At 40.9% G+C, this 20,200-nt stretch overlaps 1 protein-coding gene and 1 non-coding gene across 4 annotated transcripts in view; one reads left to right on the top strand and one right to left on the bottom strand.

Annotated features, from left to right (window-relative positions):
- The window catches only part of TRMT2B (tRNA methyltransferase 2 homolog B), a 38,334-nt gene that overhangs the window by 7,012 nt on the left and 11,122 nt on the right, over positions 1-20,200 (bottom strand). Inside the window, exons 6-12 of one of the 3 annotated variants that reach the window (XM_040630063.1) lie at positions 7,000-7,146; positions 4,501-4,595; positions 3,796-4,010; positions 3,550-3,651; positions 2,860-2,998; positions 2,632-2,751; positions 2,101-2,200 (exon numbers count right to left, since the gene is read on the bottom strand). In XM_040630063.1, the coding sequence (XP_040485997.1) occupies positions 2,940-2,998; positions 3,550-3,651; positions 3,796-4,010; positions 4,501-4,595; positions 7,000-7,146 (618 nt within the window). In that variant the 3' untranslated portion in view covers positions 2,101-2,200; positions 2,632-2,751; positions 2,860-2,939. The remainder of the gene's footprint in view (positions 1-2,100; positions 2,201-2,631; positions 2,752-2,859; positions 2,999-3,549; positions 3,652-3,795; positions 4,011-4,500; positions 4,596-6,999; positions 7,147-20,200) is intronic. The other 2 variants (XM_008701718.2, XM_040630068.1) reach the window with 2 other exon arrangements.
- Positions 12,338-12,441, top strand: LOC121103822. Its single transcript, XR_005836113.1, has one exon. It is a non-coding gene; the product is annotated as a U6 spliceosomal RNA (small nuclear RNA).

Below are 20,200 nucleotides of genomic sequence, written 5' to 3'. Positions count from 1 at the left end.
CTTTGCCTAACTCAGGGTTACAAAAATTTATTCCTATGTTTCAAATCTTACATTTAGTTCTATAATCATTTTGAATTCATGTCTGTGTATGGTGTAACAAAGGGAGAAGTTATTTTTTATGTCAGCAAACTTAACTACCTTTTAGTATATGGCTATTGAATTGTCATAGTTAGAAAGGGCTTCTGCACTCAAGGATTATAAAGAAATTGAGTGATTTTGTGGGGTACATTTATGGTTTCCCCTTTTTACATTTCAATCTGACTCCTTTGTAATTTATCCTGGTATATACAGTGTGAGATACAGATCCAACGTTTTTTTTCACCGTGGCTACCCAGTTGTCCATCACCATTTATTGAATAGTCCATCTTCTTCCTATTGGTGTGAGGTGCCACCTTTATCATATACTCAAAAACATTTTTAAACAGTATAACAAAACTTAAAGGACAACTGGAAAAGGTAAATGTGCAAGCATAGACAAGGAAATAAGACTGTGAAAACACATGGGCTTCATGCTTTTATTTTGGGTAGAAGCTCTTTGACAACTTTCTCAATTGTTTTCCATGGTTACTGGTCTGTGTAGGTTTACCTACCTCCTCTGCAATTAATATTATCCATTTTCATTTCCCCACAAAATTGCCCATCTAGGTTTTCAAATGTATTGTGAGGGAGTTGTACGAAGTACTTTCTTATAATTTTTAAAAATTTCCTCATAGTTGTAGTTATGCTTTTTCTTATTTAGGACTTTATATTTTTATGTTTTATTCCTTTATATTCTTTTTTTTTTAAAGATTTTATTTATTGATTTGACAGAGATAGAGACAGCCAGCGAGAGAGGGAACACGAGCAGGGGTAGTGGGAGAGGAAGAAGCAGGCTCATAGCAGAGGAGCCTGATGTGGGGCTCGATCCCATAATGCCGGGATCACGCCCTGAGCCGAAGGCAGACGCTTAACCGCTGTGCCACCCAGGCGCCCCTCCTTTATATTCTTGATTAGATTTATCTATTTTATTTTCTCCTAATAACATCTTCTAGCTTATTTGTCAAGTCTACAGGGGTTTTTTGTTGGCAGTTCATTCATTTCTGGATTTTGTCTAACACTACTAATTTTTCCCTTCAGTTTCCTTTAGGCTTAGTATTTTTTTCTAGATCACTGACTTGAGAGCTCAATTCATTTACTTTTAATTCTCACTTATTTCATCCAGGTATATCACCTGTACTTCATACCCACTTATGTTGTTCAAATATTACAAATTGTATTGCTTATATAAAAGGGAGAGGGAGGGAGGAAGAGAGAGACAGAGAGAAGGAAGAAAACTTTTCAAAATTCAGAAGAATTGATCAGGACCAGAACTGGAGTGAAGAAAGAGGCATTCACCTTGGGTACAAAATTTAAGAGGTTGACAAAAAAAACTCAGTAATCAAGACAAATAATATTTTAATGTAATATTTTGGAAAATCAAATTGGAAATAACCTGCAGACTGGTTCCCTGCTTTTTGAAATAAAGTTTTATTGGAATCAGGACCAGAATTATAGTAAGGTGAGTGAGACAGGGTTTAGCAAGCACAGGAGTGGATCTTGCTTTTTTAAAAAAGATCTTAAAGTGTTTTTCATCATGGATTTCTTGGGACTAATTTTGATTTTTGAAAATGATGCAGAATAATGTATCTTAATTACTGAGATTTTCTGCACTCTCTTACTAAATTTTGCACCCAAATTGAGTTGTTTTACTTGCCTTACTCGAGACCTGGCCCTATAACTAACTGTTGATGTAGTATAATGACTTTTTTCTGTCTCTTTGTATTACTCTGTTTTCTAAATTTATACAGTAAGGATTCCTTTGATAATGAAGAAAAATAATTTTAAAAAGAAGTCAGTCGGGGCACCTGGGTGGCTCAGTTGGTTAAGCGGCTGCCTTTGGCTCAGGTTGTGATCCCAGGGTCCTGGGATTGAGCCCCATGTAAGAGTCCCTGCTCAGTGGGGTGTCTGCTTCTCCCTCTTCTCTGTCTGTCCCCCCTTCTCATGCTTTCTCTCTCTCTCTCTCAATAAACAAAATCTTTAAAAACAATAAAAAATACATAAAAAAAAGAAGTCAAGACTCACTCAATGATGTTCCTTGTGGTTTCACCATGGGGCTTGCAGGAAACAAAAATCAGTGTGCGGATAGCCCTGCAGTTTCGAATGGCTTGAACCACCTGATAGTCTGTAGGAAGAAACACATTGCTATTAATAATATTATTTTTGTTTTTTTGCTTTAAAGATTTTATTTATTTGAGAAAGAGAGAGCACATGAGTGGGGGGGAGGGGCAGAGGGAGAAGCAGGTTCCCTGCTGAACAGGGAGCCCTATGTGGGGCTCCATCCCAGGACCCTGGGATCATGACCTGAGCTGAAGGCAGACGCTTAACTGCTTGAGTCACCCAGGCACCCCGCTATTAATATAATTAAATTGTCATGGTCTGGGTTATCAGACACTACCAACTGGCTAGCACGCAGGATTGGTTAGGAATAAAGAAGTAGGTTCAGAACCAGCCCACTGGGAGCCCCCTTAGCACTGTATGGGAGTAAGGAACTAAAGATGGTGGACATCAGAACATCCAACTAGCTCTGTTAACAGAAAAGCTGTCCATTCTTACGCAATCCCGCCCGGGCTGGGTTCACCACAGCAACAATGAACTATCCATCTTCCTTTGACTTTAGCAGCTGTGATAATATCTTCTCTGCTCGACCACTGTGGAATTCACAGTTGGTGATGCCTGCAGAAGAGAGGCCCACAGGACAGAATTCAAAACTCAAGCCCAGTAGTGAGGGAAGGGTGGGGGTGCTGGGGGGTGGCGGAGACCTTCAACTTTACAGAAACGTACAGGAGCCGGGGCTCTGCCATCCTTCCTGTGGATCTGGCATACCTCTGAGTAACAAGGAAAGGAATGCTTTTGGAGCAGCCTCATTGGTGCCAACACACTTTCCTTTGCAATATCTCAGTAGGCCTTTCAGCTTGAGATACTAGAACATATTATTTTAAAACTTAGTGACACATAGCACATAAAGTACCTATACCAGGAAGAAAACCTTGACTTTTACTCGAGTGCTCTTTCTGCTATATTAGAGATTTTCAGAGCCTCAAGAGTCTTCTAGAGGTAGGGTAGAGGGAACAAGGAGATCTGTTCTGTACCATCGTTTGGTGAACAATTTTGTTCAAAGAAAAGGTTCTGTTGTTAACAATTGTTTGAAATCTACTGTATTATGTTAGAATGCCTCATGAGTCCAATGTCTATATTATCCAAAGTTTTGCCAAGTTCTCTTCCTATCATCTAGGCCTGTTCATTGCCTCAGGCTCTTCTCCCGGATTAAAAAAAAAAAAAAAGGCGAGGGGGAGATTAGCTATTGGGACCCCTTTCAGAAAACCATCAGGACCCAACTCTAGTCACTCCGAGACACCCTCCCCCCCTCTCCATGGATCATGGATATGGTCGATGGCCCTTCCCACACAACCCTTTTCACAGCACAGAAACAACTGCAGCTCTGCATTCTGTCTCCAGAATGTGAGCAGTTACCATTGAAGGCTGCAGTCCACCTGGCGTCCTGCACTGCCTGCTCCACCAACTCAATCCCAAGGACCTGGGAGGCATACTGAGCCAGAGACAGACCAATCACACCTGAGGAAGTAACAGGACAAGAGGAGGATTTTCAACCAATGATGGTATGCCCGCACCACCACCATCGCCTCCCCACCCGGGCCCTGGCTGCTGGGTAGATGGAAGCCAAGCAGCATGCAGAGTCTGCCCTGGGCTGCCACTTGCCAGTTCCACAGCAGATATCAAGGAGGATGGTGTTAGAGTTCACTCCGCTCAGCTCCCCCACTGTCCGGTACAGCACCTCTGCACCAGCAGTGTTAATCTGGAAAAAGGCATCTGGAGAGATGCGGATCTTCAAGCCCAGGAGATCTTCATAGAGGTGGGGTTCCCCAAATAGGAGCTGATAGGGGGACTGCTGGTGGCTGCAACGCACCATAGTGCTGGAAAAGAACTTTTTTAAAGATGTTATTTATTCATTTGAGAGAGACAGCACAAGCAGGGGGCAGAGGGAGAGGGACAAGAAGACTCCCCACTGAGCAGAGAACTGGATGTGTGGCTGGATCCCAGGACCCTGGGATCATGAGCCGAAGGCAGACGCTTAACCGACTGAGCCACCCAGGCGCCCCTGGAAAAGAATTTTTAAAAAAGCATTTTGTAATAGCAGACCACTCTATCTCTAGTGGTTTGGGGGTGGGCAGCATCTCAGCTAGGAGACACAGCCTCCATGGCATGGCCCTCCGTCTCAGGGGATGGAGGTATATGCAGACACCCTCTAAATCCGGCCTGGGTTCCCAGACCTGGCTGGTGTACAAGGGCTGGTATCACTTAGCCCAGTTCCTCCGTAGCCAGCGGCCCGGCCTCAGCAAGCCACAACTCAGAATATGGCAAGCCATCAGCCTCCTCCTCGCTGTCCGGCTACCCCAGGTTTACCTCTCCTGGAAGTAAAGTGATGTCAAGTCACAGACTGCTCCTGGCCCACTGGTGAAAAACTTCTTTACAGCCTCCTTCTGAACACTGAGCTCCTCCTGCCCAGATCACAAAATCAGAAGTCAAGCGAAGACTCATCTCTGACAAATTTTCTCTCCAAGCTCTACAATAATCAGCCCTGCGGTAGTCAGACAAGAAGGCACATTTCTCAAATCCTATTATAAATAATACTGAACATAAAGCAATATTCTATATGACAAAAAATACACTATTTTCACATCTCAGTAGAAGTACTGCTTTGCTTATCAGCTTTTGGCAAATCCTATACAATAGACATGGTGCTTTCTCTAGTTTGAGCCTCCATAATAGTTTTCTAAAGAAAGTGTGAAAGTTATTCCTATTGTAAACAAGGAGCTAAACTAAGCTTTTGCCTCATTATGAAGAAGCAATAACTTTTCAATTCCCTTTATACTTCTCCACTTCAAATATCCCAACCACCCACCCAAACACCACCTCAACGACGTGTCCTCAAAGAAAAGAAAGAGGGCATGGAAGGGAATGATCAGAACATTTTAAAATTCTCACATCACTGCAGAGAGCCTAAACATTAGCTTGACACAGGTTATATCAGAATAAACTATGCTGGAGCTCTAGAGTTAAAAGGCCAAGAATTGTATTTTGGGGATAAATACCCAGTAGTGCGATTACTGGATCATAGGGCAGTTCTATTTTTAACTTTTTGAGGAACCGCCATACTGTTTTCCACACTGGCCATACCAGTTTGCATTCCTACCAACAGTGCAGAAGCGTTACCTTTTCTCCACATTCTTGCCAACACTTGTTGTTTCTTATATTTTTGATTTTAGCCATTCTGGAAGGTATGAGGTGATATCTCCTAGTGGTTTTCACTTGCATTTCCCTGATGATGAGTAATGTTGAGCATTTTTTCATGTGTTTGCTAGCCATCTGTATGTCTTCTTTGGAGATATATCTGTTCATGTCTTCCGCCCATTTTTTAATTCAAGAACACTAATTCAAAGGGATATGTGCACCCTGATGTTTACAGCAGCATTATTTACAATAGCCAAATTATGGAAGCAGCCCAAGTGTCCATCAATAGATGAATGGATAAAGAAGAAGTTGTGTATATATATACAATGGCATACTATTCAGCCATAAGAAAAGAATGAAATCTTGCCATGCAACAACATGGATGGAGCTAGACAGTATAAATGCTAAGTGAAATAAATCAGTCGGAGAAAGACAAATACCATACGATTTGACTCATATGTGGCATTTAAGAAAAAAAAACAAATAAGCAAAGGGAAAAAAGAGGGAGAGAGAGACACAAACCAAGAAAACACTCTTAACTATAGAGAACAATCCGATGGTTACCAGACAGGAGGTGGGTGGGGGGATGGGTGAAATAGGTGATGGGGATTAAGGAGTGCACTTGTCGTGATGAGCACTGGGTGATGTATGGAATTGCTGAATCACTATATTGTACACCTGAGCTTAATATAACACTGTATGTTAACTACACTGGAATTAAAATGAATGAATGAATAAATGAATGAATGAATAAAAGGTTTTTTTGCCATATGTAGATTAAACTTACTAATGTATGTTATCATTGTCTAGGCTCACCATTATTTATTGCATCTCCCACTAAAGTAGCATTGTGTATTTTCCTGTAGTTCTATCAGTTATTAGGTGTATGTAGTTTTAACTTGTTGTATTTTCCTTTTAAAGTGAACCTTCTACCTTTATTAAGTCTTCTTTTTTTATCTCTAGTAATACCTGCTGCCTTAGAATCTGCTTTGGTATTAATAGTTTTATCTCTTTAAATACATACATACATACATAAAAATAAAAGGCCACAGGAATTGTGTGTCAACTATACTCAATTTTTTTAATTACCAAAAAAAGGTCAGGAATCAATGACATGGGTTCAAGACCTAGCTTGGCTATTTACTGGCTCTTCAACCTGGGGTACTTCTATGTCTCCATTTGCTCATCTGAAATGAGGATGACAATTCTTTCCTTTCTCTCACCTACTTTACAGGTGGGTTGAGACAATCACATTAAGTATAGGAATATTTTAACATGTTTCAAAGCCCTAAGTGAATTATAAATGTAAAGTATTATTTGAGTTATGAAATTCTGACTACATTCTCCTCTCTACTGAATTGGCTTTTAGAGTCAGTAGAGTTACCTACCAACTTCCATGGGCAAAGTTCTTGTGAAAATACTTGGGAGTCCTCACATGATAATTAACTTGGTAAGCTCACCTCAGTCTCTGTGGTTGGATTATGCCAGCAGCGTGGTTAGAGTATCCTCACTATCGCCTCCTCCTCACCCCTGGCCCCTCTTCCCCACCCACACAAATATTCCGTGGATGCGTAGTTTCTGCTATCTCCCTGAAACTTCCAAAATCAACTGCAGGATACTGAAAATAAGGGCTGCTACAGAAGCTGCCCCTTATCATTCTGTGAGTCTCACCTGTCTTAATTCCTGGGGATGGAAAGTGATGATGGCCATTGTGTGCCCTCGGCTATTGGTGCGGACTATGAGCTCACGCCAGTACCCACCTTCATGAAACAGAAGGCAGGGCTCCATTGGGGACTGTCGAAGGAATACTTCATAGTACTAGGAAGAAAGCAATATTGTTATGCAAATAAATCTAACAAGTTCCGCAGCTGATTATTCATGCCGAGTGATTATTATGGGCTAAACTGCATCCAGCCCCATGCATATGTTGAAGCCCTACCCTCAAGTACCTCAGAATGTGACCATATTTGGAGATAAAGTCTTTAAAGAGGTGATTAAACTAAAACGAGGCCCTTGTAAAACTGACTGCTGTTCTTATAAGAAAGAGAAAATTGGGACACACACAGAGACATCGGGGATGCCCATACAGAGGAAAGATCACGTGAAGACACAGAGGATGGCCACCTACAAGCCAAGGAGGCAGGTCTCGGAAGAAAGCAAACTTGCCAACATCTATCTAGGACTTCTAGCCTTCAGAACTGTAAGAAAATACATTTCTGTCATTTAAGCCACACAGTCTGTGGTACTTTCTTATGTACCTAGCAGACTGAAACAGATTTTGGTACCAAAAAGTGGCATGCTGCTATAACAAATACCTAAAAATACGGAAGTGGCTTTAAAACTGGGAATGGGCAAAGACTGGAAGCGTTTTGAGGTGCATGCTAGAAAAAGCCTAGATTGCCTTGAAGAGACAAGGTAGGAATATGGGTATTAGAGATGATTCTGGTGAGATCTCAGAAAGAAATGAGGAGCATGCTATTGGAAATCGGTCAAAAGTTGATTTTTATAAAGTAAAACAGAACTAGGATGAATGGTATCCTAGTGTTCAGTGGAAGGTAAAAATTCTAAGTGCTGAACCTGGATATTTAGCTAAGGAGATTTCTGAGCAGTGTTGAAGGTGTGGCCTGGTTTCTGCTTGCTGCTCATTGTAAAAATGTATGGAGAGGAGAAAGATCCATTGAAGAAGGAATTGTTAAGCAACAAGGAGCCAGAACTTGAAGATTTAGAAAAATCTCAGCTTATCCATGTAATATGAAAGCATGTTCAGGAGGCAAACCAAGGTTATGGCTGGACAATCCTTTGATAAAGAGGTGACAGGTGTGTCTCACCGATCAATCAGGCATCTCAGCAGAAGCCAGGAATAGAGATGAAGTTTTATCAACAGAAACACTGCCAGCTTTGACTAAAGGGAACAGAGACAAGATATAATGAACGCAGGCTATCAGACTTCTGGGATTCCACAGGACAGGACAATAGACTTATCTGACTGCCAACAGATTAACAAAAAGAGAAGAATGACCCCAAGGCAATCAGGGCTGCAGCTGCCACTATAGGCCCAGAGGAGACAGGCCCCAGGAAGGCAAGGCTGTAGCCTCAGTTTCAGTGGGCCAAACTGCCCATGTCCAGGGTCTGAAGCATGAGCCTGCCACACCAGTGGGCCAAAGGACAGAGCATCAAGCCAAAGACGGTAATTCCTGAGCCTTAAAATCGAATGGAATTTGCCCTGCTAGGTTTCAAACTTGCTCTCTTCTTTCCAATTTCTCCCTTTTGGAAGGGAATGTCCACACTATTTTCTGTCCCACATACTTTGGAAGCAGGTAACTTGTATGGTTTCACAGGTTCACAGCTGAAGATTTTTTAAAGATTTTATTTCAGAGAGAGAAAGAGCATGAGCAGGGGTGGAGGGGGCAGAGGGAGGAGGAGAAGCCGGCTCCCCACTGAGCAGGCAGCCCAACGAGGGGCTCGATCCCAGGACCCTGAGATCATGACCTGAGCCAAAGGCAGACACTTAACTGACTGAGCCACCCAGGCACCCCTGAAGATTTTTGCCTTAAGATGAATTATACCTTGAGTCTCATCCACACTTGATTTAGATGATATTCAGATAAGGCCTGGGATTTAGGGTTGATGTTGGAATGGGTTAAAAATTTGGGGCTGCTAGGGGAGCCTGGCTCGCATATGACTCTTGATCTTGGGGTCATGAGTTCAAGCCCCATGATGGGTATAGAGTTTAAAAAATTGGGGGCTGCTAGGAAGGGGTGAATGTATTTTGCATGAAAGAAGAACATGAATTTTGGGGGTCCAAAGAGTAGAGGGTTATGGCTGAAATGTGTCCCCCCTAAAATTCACATGTTGAAGTCCTAACCTCGAACACCTCACGATGCGACTATATTTGGAAACAGGGCCTTTAAAGAGGTGATTAAGGGGCGCCTGGGTGGCTCAGTCGTTGAAGCGTCTGCTTTTGGCTCAAGTCATGATCCCAGGGTCCTGGGATGGAACCCCACATCAGGCTTTCTGCTCAGCGGGGAGTCTGCTTCTCCTTCTCCCCTTGCCTGCTGCTCCCCCTGCATGTGCTCTCTCACTCTCTCTCAAGTAAACAAATAAATAAAATCTTTTAAAAAAATAAAGAGGTGATTAAGTTAAAATGAGGTAGTTAGAATGGACCCTAATCTAATCTGTTGTCCTTACATGAAGAGGAAATTTGGACACACAGAAAGACACCAGGGATGCAGGTGTGTACAGAGAAAAGGCTATGTAAAGACATAGTAAGAAAGTGGCCATCTGCAAGGCAAGGTGAGAAGCCCAGAAGAAACCAAACCTGCTGACACCCTAATCTTAGACTTCTAGCCTCCAGACTTTGAGGAAATAAATTTCTGTTGTTTAAGCTGCCCAGTCTCTGGCATTTTGTTATGGCAGCTCTTGCAAACTAACGCAGTGATAAAAGAAACATGAAGCCTGACCTGCAACCTCACAGAGGAATATTATCCATTGTATTTCAAACACTGAGCTCCATGAAGGCTTACAGTTGTATCCTTAGTCTGGCACATAATAGGTGCTCAATAATTATTATTGAAAGAAAGTATGAATGACTGAACAGGAAAGGTGTTTCTATGTAGAGTCTCAATTTATTCTATACACAGTATGAAGTACAATACACAGTATGAAATTCAATAATCGTCTATTTCTGTGAATTCCTCCTGGAAGCAATTCCTAACATAGCACTAGGTTGCTATGATTCCACTCTTATTTATAACTTCCTGATATAAACCCATCATTTCTATATTTCTTCATATAGCCAGGTACCAACTACACCATGGCTTAGCTGAATGCTTCATTTCCTCCCTGTAAGTACAAGTCAGATGCAATCCTGATTTAGTTGTTGGGATAGCAAAAATCCTTAAAGCTAAACTTTTCAAACATAAGCCAGTGGCTACCACAACAGGACACACTGTTGATTTACTAGGTCTTTTCATTTTTATAATACATGTGTTCTAGTTCCACTGTATTTTCAAACAAACCCCGAATTATGCATGGAAGGGGAAGTTATACCAAAAAACAGTGCTGCCTGAGAGGGTAAAATCAACTAAGGCTGCACTTAATCACTTTTGCTATACTGTCACATACATGCAATATAAGATATGCTTAACTACACTGGACATATTTTTCAAATTTTGAGGTTGGTGATTTTTAAAAAGACCGGTTCAATTGTTGGCTACTGGCTGGTTGGAAAGCAATGTTTTCTGGAAGCAAGATTCAAAGGTCACTGGGGTCCTGCAAGGATGGGAAATTGAAAAACTGATTCTGACCTGAAAGATAATGGTAAATAGATATGAAATACAGCTCCTCCACTGTATGAACTGAGACTTGGTTTCTTCAATTATAAAATGGAGGCTGAAACACCTATTCCCATATGGCAATGCCTAAGTATGAAGAGTGAAAGGACCTTCTGGTTAAAATAACAGAATATTCATCATAAAAATCCTACTAAAATGGGGGTGCCTGCATGGCCCAGTCAGTTAAGCATCCAACTTTTGATTTTGGCTCAGGTCATGATCTCAGGGTCGTGTGATTGAGACACTCATTGGGCTCTGCGTTGGGCATGGAGCCTGCTTAAGATTCTCTCTCTCCCTCTCCCTCGGCCCCTCCCTGCCCCTGCATGCACACATGTGCTCTCGCGTTCTCTCTCTCTCTGAAAGAAATCCTCCTAAAATGAAATAAAGGGAAAAAAAGACACAAACTTATTTAAGCTCATTACTCCACCAATTCTCCCTTCTCTTTCTCCTGCACCAACATTTTCCTGCCTTGCTAATGGAACATTCCCATAAACATATAAGCATGCTCTTACTCTCCCACCTTTAAGAAAGAAAGGGAACTTCCTGACCCCACTTTCTCTACCAGCCACTGTTACATTTCGTCGTTCCTCTTTGTAGAAAAACTCAAAAGAACTGTATATATTCACTGCCTCCCACTCCTCTCCTTCTATTCGCCCGCTAGAATCAGGTCCCCACCACTCCACCAAAATGGTTCACGTTAAGGTCACCGATGACCTCCTTGTTATGCTATTCAACATATATCCATCTCCACCGCTACTATCACTGCTCTATATCATCTCTCGCTTGGATTACTGCAACAGCCTCCCCACTGGTCTCTCCTTGCTTCTATCCTTCCCTCCAACAATCCATACACAATACAACAGCCGGAGTGATTCTGTGAAACCCAAATCATATCATGACACTCCCCCCATCAAAACCTCCAGTGGCTCAGAATAAAAGCCAAAGTCCCTACAATGACCTCCAAGGCACTACATAACCTTGCCCCCATTCACCATCTTACCCCATGTCCTACACTTCTGGGCCTACTTTCAGTTCCTCTAAAAAGCCTACCACATTCCCATCTTCGGATGGGTTTTCTCTTTTCCTAGAAAGCTCCTCCCTCAGACCTCTACATAGCCGACACCCTCACTGCCTCTAAGTTTTAAATGCAAGGTTTCTCAGGGGCACCTGGGTGGCACAGCGGTTAAGCGTCTGCCTTCGGCTCCGGGCACGATCCCGGTGTTATGAGATCGAGCCCCACATCGGGCTCCTCCGCTATGAGCCTGCTTCTTCCTCTCCCACTCCCCCTGCTTGTGTTCCCTCTCTCGCTGGCTGTCTCTATCTCTGTCGAATAAATAAATAAAATCTTAAAATAAATAAATAAATAAATAAATAAATAAATAAATAAATGCAAGGTTTCTCAACCGCAGCACTACTGATGTTTTGGGCTATCTAATTCGTTGTTGTGGGGACCTGCCCCATGTGCTGGAGGATGTTTAACAGCATCTCTGGCCTCTATCCACTAGACCCCACTAGCACTGCCCAATGATCCCCCACTGATAACAACCAAAAATGTCTCCAGACGTTGCCAAATGTCCGATGCAAGGCAAAACTTCCCCCCAGCTGAGAGTCAGTGCTTTATTCAAATACTATCTTCTTCATTAACCTTACCTTAACCCCATTTAAAATTACAACCCATGCTCACTTCGGGAGCACACATACCAAGATTGGAATGATACTGAGATTAGCGTGGCCCCTGGGCAAGAAGGACATACAAATTCATGAAACATTCCATATTTTTATCACCTCAAAGGATAAACACTGACAAAATTTGTTACTTGTAGAATCATGATTTAACTCCCTACCTCTTCTCTAAATAAACTTAATATTTTTAAGTTCTAGAACAACAACAACAAAATTACAACCCATGCTTCCCCCAATCCTAGAATTTCTTATCCTCCTGATTCTGCTGTACTTTTCCCATGGCATTTGTCTTAATCTGGTTGGGCCCCTATAACAAAAATACTGCAAACTGGGTGGCTTATAAACAGAAATTTATGTCTCACAGTTCTGGAGGCTGGGAAGTCCAAGATCAAGACACTGGCATATTCAGTGACTTACAAGAATTTGTTTCCTCTCATTCCCTGCATATTTCCAAACCACAATGCTTTGAAACCGGAACTCAATCACAAGAGTAAATTTGGAAAGAACTCAAATGCATGGAGGTTAAAGAGCATCCTGCTAAAGAATGAATGGATCAACCAGGAAATTAAAGAACTTTAAAAATTCATGGAAACAAATGAAAATGAAAGCACAACTGTTCAAAACTTTAAGGAGTCAGCAAAGGCAGTCCTAAGAGGGATGTACATAGCAATACAAGTCTTTTTCAAGAAACAAGAAAGGTCTCAAACACACAACCTAACCTTAAACCTAAAGAAGCTAGAAAAAGAACAGCAAATAAAGCCTAAACCCAGGAAAAGAGAATTAATAAAGATTAGAGCAGAAATCAATGAAATAGAAACCAAAAGAACAGTAGAACAGATCAACAAAACTAGAAGCTAGTTCTTTGAAAGAATTAATAAGATCGATAAACCCCTGACCAGACTTATCAAAAAGAAAAGAGAAAGGACCCAAATCAATAAAATCATGAATGAGAGAAGAGAGATCACAAGCAACACTGAAGAAATATAAACAATCTTAAGAACATATATCATGAGCAACTATATGCCAACAAATTAAGCAATCTGGAAGAAATGGATGCATTCCTAGAAATGTATAAACTATCAAAACTGAAACAGGAAGAAACAGAAAACCTGAAAAGCCCCATAACCAGCAAGGAAATTGAAGCAGTAATCAAACATCTCCCAACAAACAAGAGCCCAGGGCCAGATGGCTTCCAAGGGGAATTCTACCAAACATTCAAAGAAGAATTAATACCTATTCTTCTGAAGCTGTTTCAGAAAATAGAAATGGAAGGAAAACTTCCAAACCCGTTCTGTGAGGCCAGTATTACCCTGATCCCAAAACTAGAAAAAGACCCCATCAAAAAGGAGAACTACAGACCAACATCCCTGATGAACATCGATGCTAAAATACTCAACAAGACACTAGTCAACAGGATCCAACAGTACATTAAAAACATTATTCAACACGACCAAGTGGGATTTATTCCTGGGCTACAAGGTGGTTCAACATCTGCAAATCAATCAACGTGATACATCACATTAATAAAAGAAAGGACAAGAACCGTATGATCTTCTCAATTGTTGCAGAAAAGGCATTTGACAAAATACAGCATCCTTTCTTGATTAAAACTCTCCACAATAAAGAGATAGAGGGATGACAAAATACAGCAACCTTTCTTGATTAAAACTCTCCACAATGTAGAGATAGAGGGACATACCTCAATATCATAAAAGCCATATACAAAAAGCCTACAGCAAATATCATCCTTAATGGGGAAAAACTGAGAGCTTTTCCCCTAAGGTCAGAAAAATGACAGGGATGTCCACTCTTACCACTGTTGTTCAACATAGTACTAGAAGTCCTAGCCTCAGACAACAAAAGAAATAAAAGGCATCCAAATCATCAAAGAAGAAGTCAAACTCTCACCCTTGGCAGATGACATGATACTTTATGTGGAAAACCCAAAAGACTCCACCCCAAAATTGCTAGAACTCATACAGGAATTCACAAATGTGGCAGGATATTAATAATAATAATAATAATAATGCACAGAAATCAGTTGCATTTCTATACACTAACAATGAGACAGAAGAAAGAGAAATTAAGGAATGAATCCCATTTACAATTGCACCAAAAACCATGATACCTAGGAATAAACCTAACCAAAGAGGTAAAGGATCTGTACTCAGAAAACTATAGAACACTCATGAAAGAAACTGAGGAAGACACAAAGAAACGGAAAAACATTCCATGTTCATAGATTGGAAGAACAAATATTTTTAAATGTCTATGCTACCTAGAGCAATCTATACATTCAATGCAATCCCTATCAAAATATCATCAACTTTTTTCACAGAGCTGGAATAAATAACCCCAAAATTTGTATGGAACCAGAAAAGACCCTGAATAGCCAAAGGAATGTTGAAAAAGAAAACCAAAGCTGGAGGCATCACAATTCTGGACTTCAAGCTGCATTAGAAAGCTGTAATCATCAAGACAGTATGGTACTGGCACAAAAACAGACACATAGATCAATGGAACAGAATAGAGAACCCAGAAATGGACCCTCAACTCTATGGTCAACTAATCTTCCACAAAGAAGGAAAAAATATCCAATGGAAAAAAGACAGTCTCTTCAACAAATGGTGCTGGGAAAACTGGAAAGACACATGCAGATGAAACTGGACCATTTCTTTACACCATACACAAAAATAGACTCAAAATGAATAAAAGATCTAAATGTGAGACAGGAATCCATCAAAATCCTAGAGGAGAACACAGGCAGCAACAACCTCTTTGACCTCGGCCACAGCAACTTCTTGCTAGACATGTCTTCAAAGGCAAGGGAAACAAAGGCAAAAATGAACTACTGGGAATCACCAAGATAAAAAGCTTTTGCCTAGCAAGGGAAACAGTCAACAAAACCAGAAGACAACTGACAGAACGGGAGAAGATATTTGCAAATGTCTTATCAGATAAAGGGCTAGTATCCAAAATCTATAAAGAACTTATTAAACTCAACACCCAAAGAACAAAGAATCCAATCAAGAAATGGACAGAAAACGTGAAAAGACATCTCTCCAGAGAAGACATACAAATGGCCAACAGACACATGAAAAACTACTCCACATCACTTGGCATCAGGGAAATACAAATCAAAACCACAATGAGATACCACCTCACACCAGTCAGAATGGCTACAATTAACAAGTCAGGAAACAACAGATGTTGGCGAGGATCCAGAGAAAGGGGACCCTCTTACACCGTTGGTGGGAACGTAAGCTGGTGCAGCTACTCTGGAAAACAGAATGGAGGGTCCTCAGAAAGTTGAAAATAGAGCTACTCTGTGACCCAGCAATTGCAGTACTGGGTATTTACCTCAAAGATACAAATGTAGTGATCTGAAGGGGCACCTGCGCCTCAATGTTTATAGCAGCAGTGTTCCACAATAGTGAAACTATGGAAAGAGCGCCGATGTCCATTGACAGATGAATGGATAAAGATGTGGTGTATATATACAATGGAATACTATTCAGCCATCAGAAACTGAAATCTTGCCATCTGAAACAACATGGATGGAACTAGAGGGTATTATGCTAAGCGAAATAAGTCAGAGAAAGACAATTACCATATGATCTCACTCATATGTGGAATTTAAGAAACAAAACAGATGAACATAGGGGAAGGGAGGGAAAATAAAACAGGATGAAATCAGAAAGGAAGGCAAATCATAAGAGACTCTTAATCACAGGAATCAAACTGAGGGTTGTTGGAGGGGAGGTGGGTGGGGGATGGGGTAACTGGGTGATGGGCATTAAGGAGAGCACATGATGTAATGAGCACTGGGTGTTATGTAAGACTCTTGCATCACTGAACTCTACCTGAAACTAATATTACACTGTAAGTTAATTGAATTTAAATTAAAAAAATAAAAAAAAATCTGTTTCCTCCCTGGCAACCATCTTTTCACTGTAACCTCACATGGAAGAAAGGACGAGCTAGCCTTCTGGGGTCTCTTTCATAAGAGCACTAATCCTAATCATAAGGGCTCTGCCCTCATGAACTAATCACCCCCTAAAGGCTCCACCTCCTAATACTATCACCTTGGGTGTTAGGATTTCAACATATGAAATGTGGGGTGACACATTCAGACCATAGCCACACTTATCACCTTCAAACATACCACACAATTTACTTTGTTATGTATTTTAAAAATTTATCTCCCTGACTAAAATGTAAGTTTTACAAGGGAAGGGACATTTTCTTCATTATTATATCCTAAGCACCAAGAACAGTAGTGCCCGGTACTTGTAGGTACTCAATAGTACTTGTTGAATTAATAAATGAAAGGAAGAACAAAAATAATGATAGAGTAGACAAGAGCAAATTAAAGTCTTAGAAGATGGAAAGCAGACTGAAGTGACAACTGAAGCAAGATGAAGGAAACTATATCCGGATTGCCTACAAAGGGGGACCTGATGAGAAATGAGGCTTATCTGCTCCATACATCCATAGGAAGGCTCAAACCTGAAGGTGCAAGTAAGGCACGAGGCTTAAAAGAGGGTATGAGGGGCGCCTGGGTGGCTCAGTGGGTCGAGCCTCAGGCTCTTGATTTCGGCTCAGGTTATGATCTCAGGGTCCTGAGATGGAGCCCTATATGGGACTTCGTGTTCAGCATGGAGTCTGCTTGTCCCTCTCCCTCTGCTCCTCCCTCTGCTTGTGCTCTGTCTCTCAAATAAATAAATAAAATCTAAAAAAAAAAAAAACCAGGGTGTGACTGAAAGTCTAGACACCAAACTGGTAAACATCCTCATCCTACCAAGAACATCCATCTTCCTGTAGCAAGAGACTGCAGACCTTTTTCTCAGGAGGAAATGAACCCGTAAAGGCTCTGAATTTGGAGATACCAGGCGCTGTTATAGCGACAGAGGGGTGGAAACAGGAAGATTCCACGTAAATCTGCATTTTAAATGGTGGGAATCCCACCCCTTTTCCACGCCTCAATTCTAAAGGGCGAGCAGCCAGGCAAGAAACTTGGAGATAATTCTCTCAAGAAACTGAATAACTCCAAAGTCAAGATCTCCTGAGACAAACATATGGGGGACACCCTGAGGTAATCACCAGCGGTAAAGCCAAGAATCAACAAACCCACTCAAGCTGAACTGCCTCACTCTTAAATATGAATAGTCAAGTATCACCAGCTATTTAGTTAAAGTTTCCATTGTGAAAGACAATGACAGAACAGGAAAAAAACTCCTGAAGGAAGAGACAATTCAAAGAACAGAGAAAATGCATACACACACACACACACACACACACACACACTACATTACTTTATTACTAAAAAAAGAACAAGATATTATACAAAAGGATCAGAGAACAAGAAAAATCTTTTGAAAATTAAAGGTAGGATAGTAGAAAAAGGGGCGCCTGGGTGGTGCAGTCATTAAGTGTTTGCCTTCGGCTCAGGGCGTGATCCCGGAGTTCTGGGATCGAGCCCCACATCAGGCTCCTCCAATAGGAGCCTGCTTCTTCCTCTCCCACTCCCCCTGCTTATGTTCCCTCTCTCACTGGCTGTCTCTCTCTCTGTCAAATAAATAAATAAAATCTTTAAAAAAAAGGATAGTAGAAAAAATTTCAATAAAGATGTTAGCTTTTATATCAAGAGAATTTCACAGAAAGGAAAACAAAAAGGCAGAGATGGAAAATAGGAAAGGAATGAGTAGCAGATTATAGATTCAATCCATGAGGTCCTAAATTCAAATAACCGGAGATATAAAGAAAATATAGAAAATGAGGGAAAGGAGGTAAGAAATAATACAGGAAAGTTTCCCACATCTGCAAGTATTCGCTTCCAGATTGACAAGTCCTGATTTGTATCCACCACAATGAATGAAAAAAAAAAAGGCCCACTGGATCATGAAGTTTCAGAGATAAAGAAATTCCCTAAAAGCGTCTAGAGAAAAAGAGGAGCGAAATTACCTACAAAGGATCAGGACTTAAAGTAGCATTTAGACTCACACAACACTGGCAGTCAGATGACAATAAAACAGTATCTTCAAATTTATAAAGGCAAATTATTCAAACCCAAATCTAGAAATCTAGAAAAAGTTTCAGTCATATGTCAGGGAAGAAAAGACATTTATAGACATGAAAAGACTGTAAAACTTTACCTCCTAAGGCACCCTGCCTCAGGAAGCTAATGGAGGCTGTACTCCAGCCAAGTGGGGGTGTAAAACAGAAAAAGGAAGACAGGAGAGCAGCAAAAGGAGTCCTGGGATAATAGCCATGCAGAAGGTCTTGGGAGTCTAGGATGGAAGATTCCAAGAAAAAGGTCTTCAGGGAAAAAACTGAACTCAAGTTGTTGAGCATATGGAGAATGCAGATGAATGTTTGACGGAGCTCTAAGAGTACTTGGGGAAAAAATTAGCAATAGGTTCATAGGAAACTAAACCAATGGAAAAATGAGGTAGTTATCCATGCCAATAAAAAGTTATAAAAATCCATCACACCAAATAGGACTATGCAGCTATAAAAAAAAATGAAGTGCAGGGGCACCTGGTTAAGCTCAGGTTAAGCATCTGCCTTTGGTTCAGGTAATGATCCCAGAGTCCCTGGATTGAGCCCCACATTGGGCTCCCTGCTGAGCAACAGAGAGTCTGCTTCTCCTCTCCCTCTGCCCCTCCCCCCTCTTGGGCATGCTCTCTCTCTCTCAAACAAAAAAAATAAAATCTTTAAAAAGAATGAAGTGCAATATTATGTGAAAAAAAAAAGGTGCAGGGGCGTCTGGCTGGCTCAGTCAATAGACTGCACGACTCTTGATCTCATGATTGTGGGTTCGAGCCCCACATGGGGTGTAGAGATTACTTAACAATAAAATCTTTAAAAAATCATTAGGAGAAAAACCAGGTGCAAAATAGGGTACATATTAAGCTACCTTTTAGCTAAGAAAAGCTTACTTTAAAAAAAAATAAGCAAAACCAAAACTGGTTACCTATAGAAAGAGGGAGGGAATTGGGTAGAAGGGAAAGAGATGAAAGCTAGAACACTCTAAAGGTACCTTTATTTTGTAGATTTGACCTTGGACCCATGTAAATATTTAACAAATTTGTAAAACAAAATGTAATCAAAATGAAAAAAAATCCCAAAAATTTGAAAGTGAGCAAAATGAAAAAAGTAAAAAAGAACTTGTATATCAAGTATCAAGTCTGTGGCTTTTTTAAAACAATTTTATTCATTTAGAGAGAGAAAGAGAGAGAGTACAAGTATGGGGGGGGGAACAGAGGGAGAGGGAGAGAATCTCAAGAAGACTCTGCACTGAGGGCAGAGCCCAACACGGGGCTTGATCCCAGGACTGTGAGATCATGACCTGAGCCGAAATCAAGAGCTGGATATTTAACCCAGGCACCCCAAATTAGTGGCTTAACTACAAAGAGAGGCAGTATTTCAAGAGGCACAATAATGTGACAAAAAGAACTGGATATAAATCTTGAGCTAAGTTATCACTTGTTGGTAGTAATATTGGTACTCATGTTCTGAAATTACTATATATATATATAGTAGCATATATATATAAGGATATATAGAATAGAATAAATAATTATGTTAATGTCAGGACTCAAATTTTCATCGTAAGACAAAAGATAAAATATAAAAATCAATGGATTTCAAAGTTCTGTCATTCCAAATTTTACTTTAATATATCGCTATGAACTAATATTTTCTCTTTAAAAAAATGTTCCTTGGCTCTGTCTACTAGAAAGGCCTTGAGGGGTGCCTGGGTGGCTCACTCATTAAGCGTCTGCCTTGGGCTCAGGTCGTGATCCCAGAGTCTAGGATCAAGCCCCACATCAGGCTCCTCCGCTGGGAGCCTG

The sequence above is a fragment of the Ursus maritimus genome (genome assembly GCF_017311325.1).
Source record: "Ursus maritimus isolate PB19 chromosome X unlocalized genomic scaffold, ASM1731132v1 scaffold_X1, whole genome shotgun sequence".
NCBI classification, from domain to species: domain Eukaryota; kingdom Metazoa; phylum Chordata; class Mammalia; order Carnivora; family Ursidae; genus Ursus; species Ursus maritimus.
Note: the sequence above shows the minus strand (reverse complement) of the source record. Positions and strands in the feature narration are given on the sequence as shown.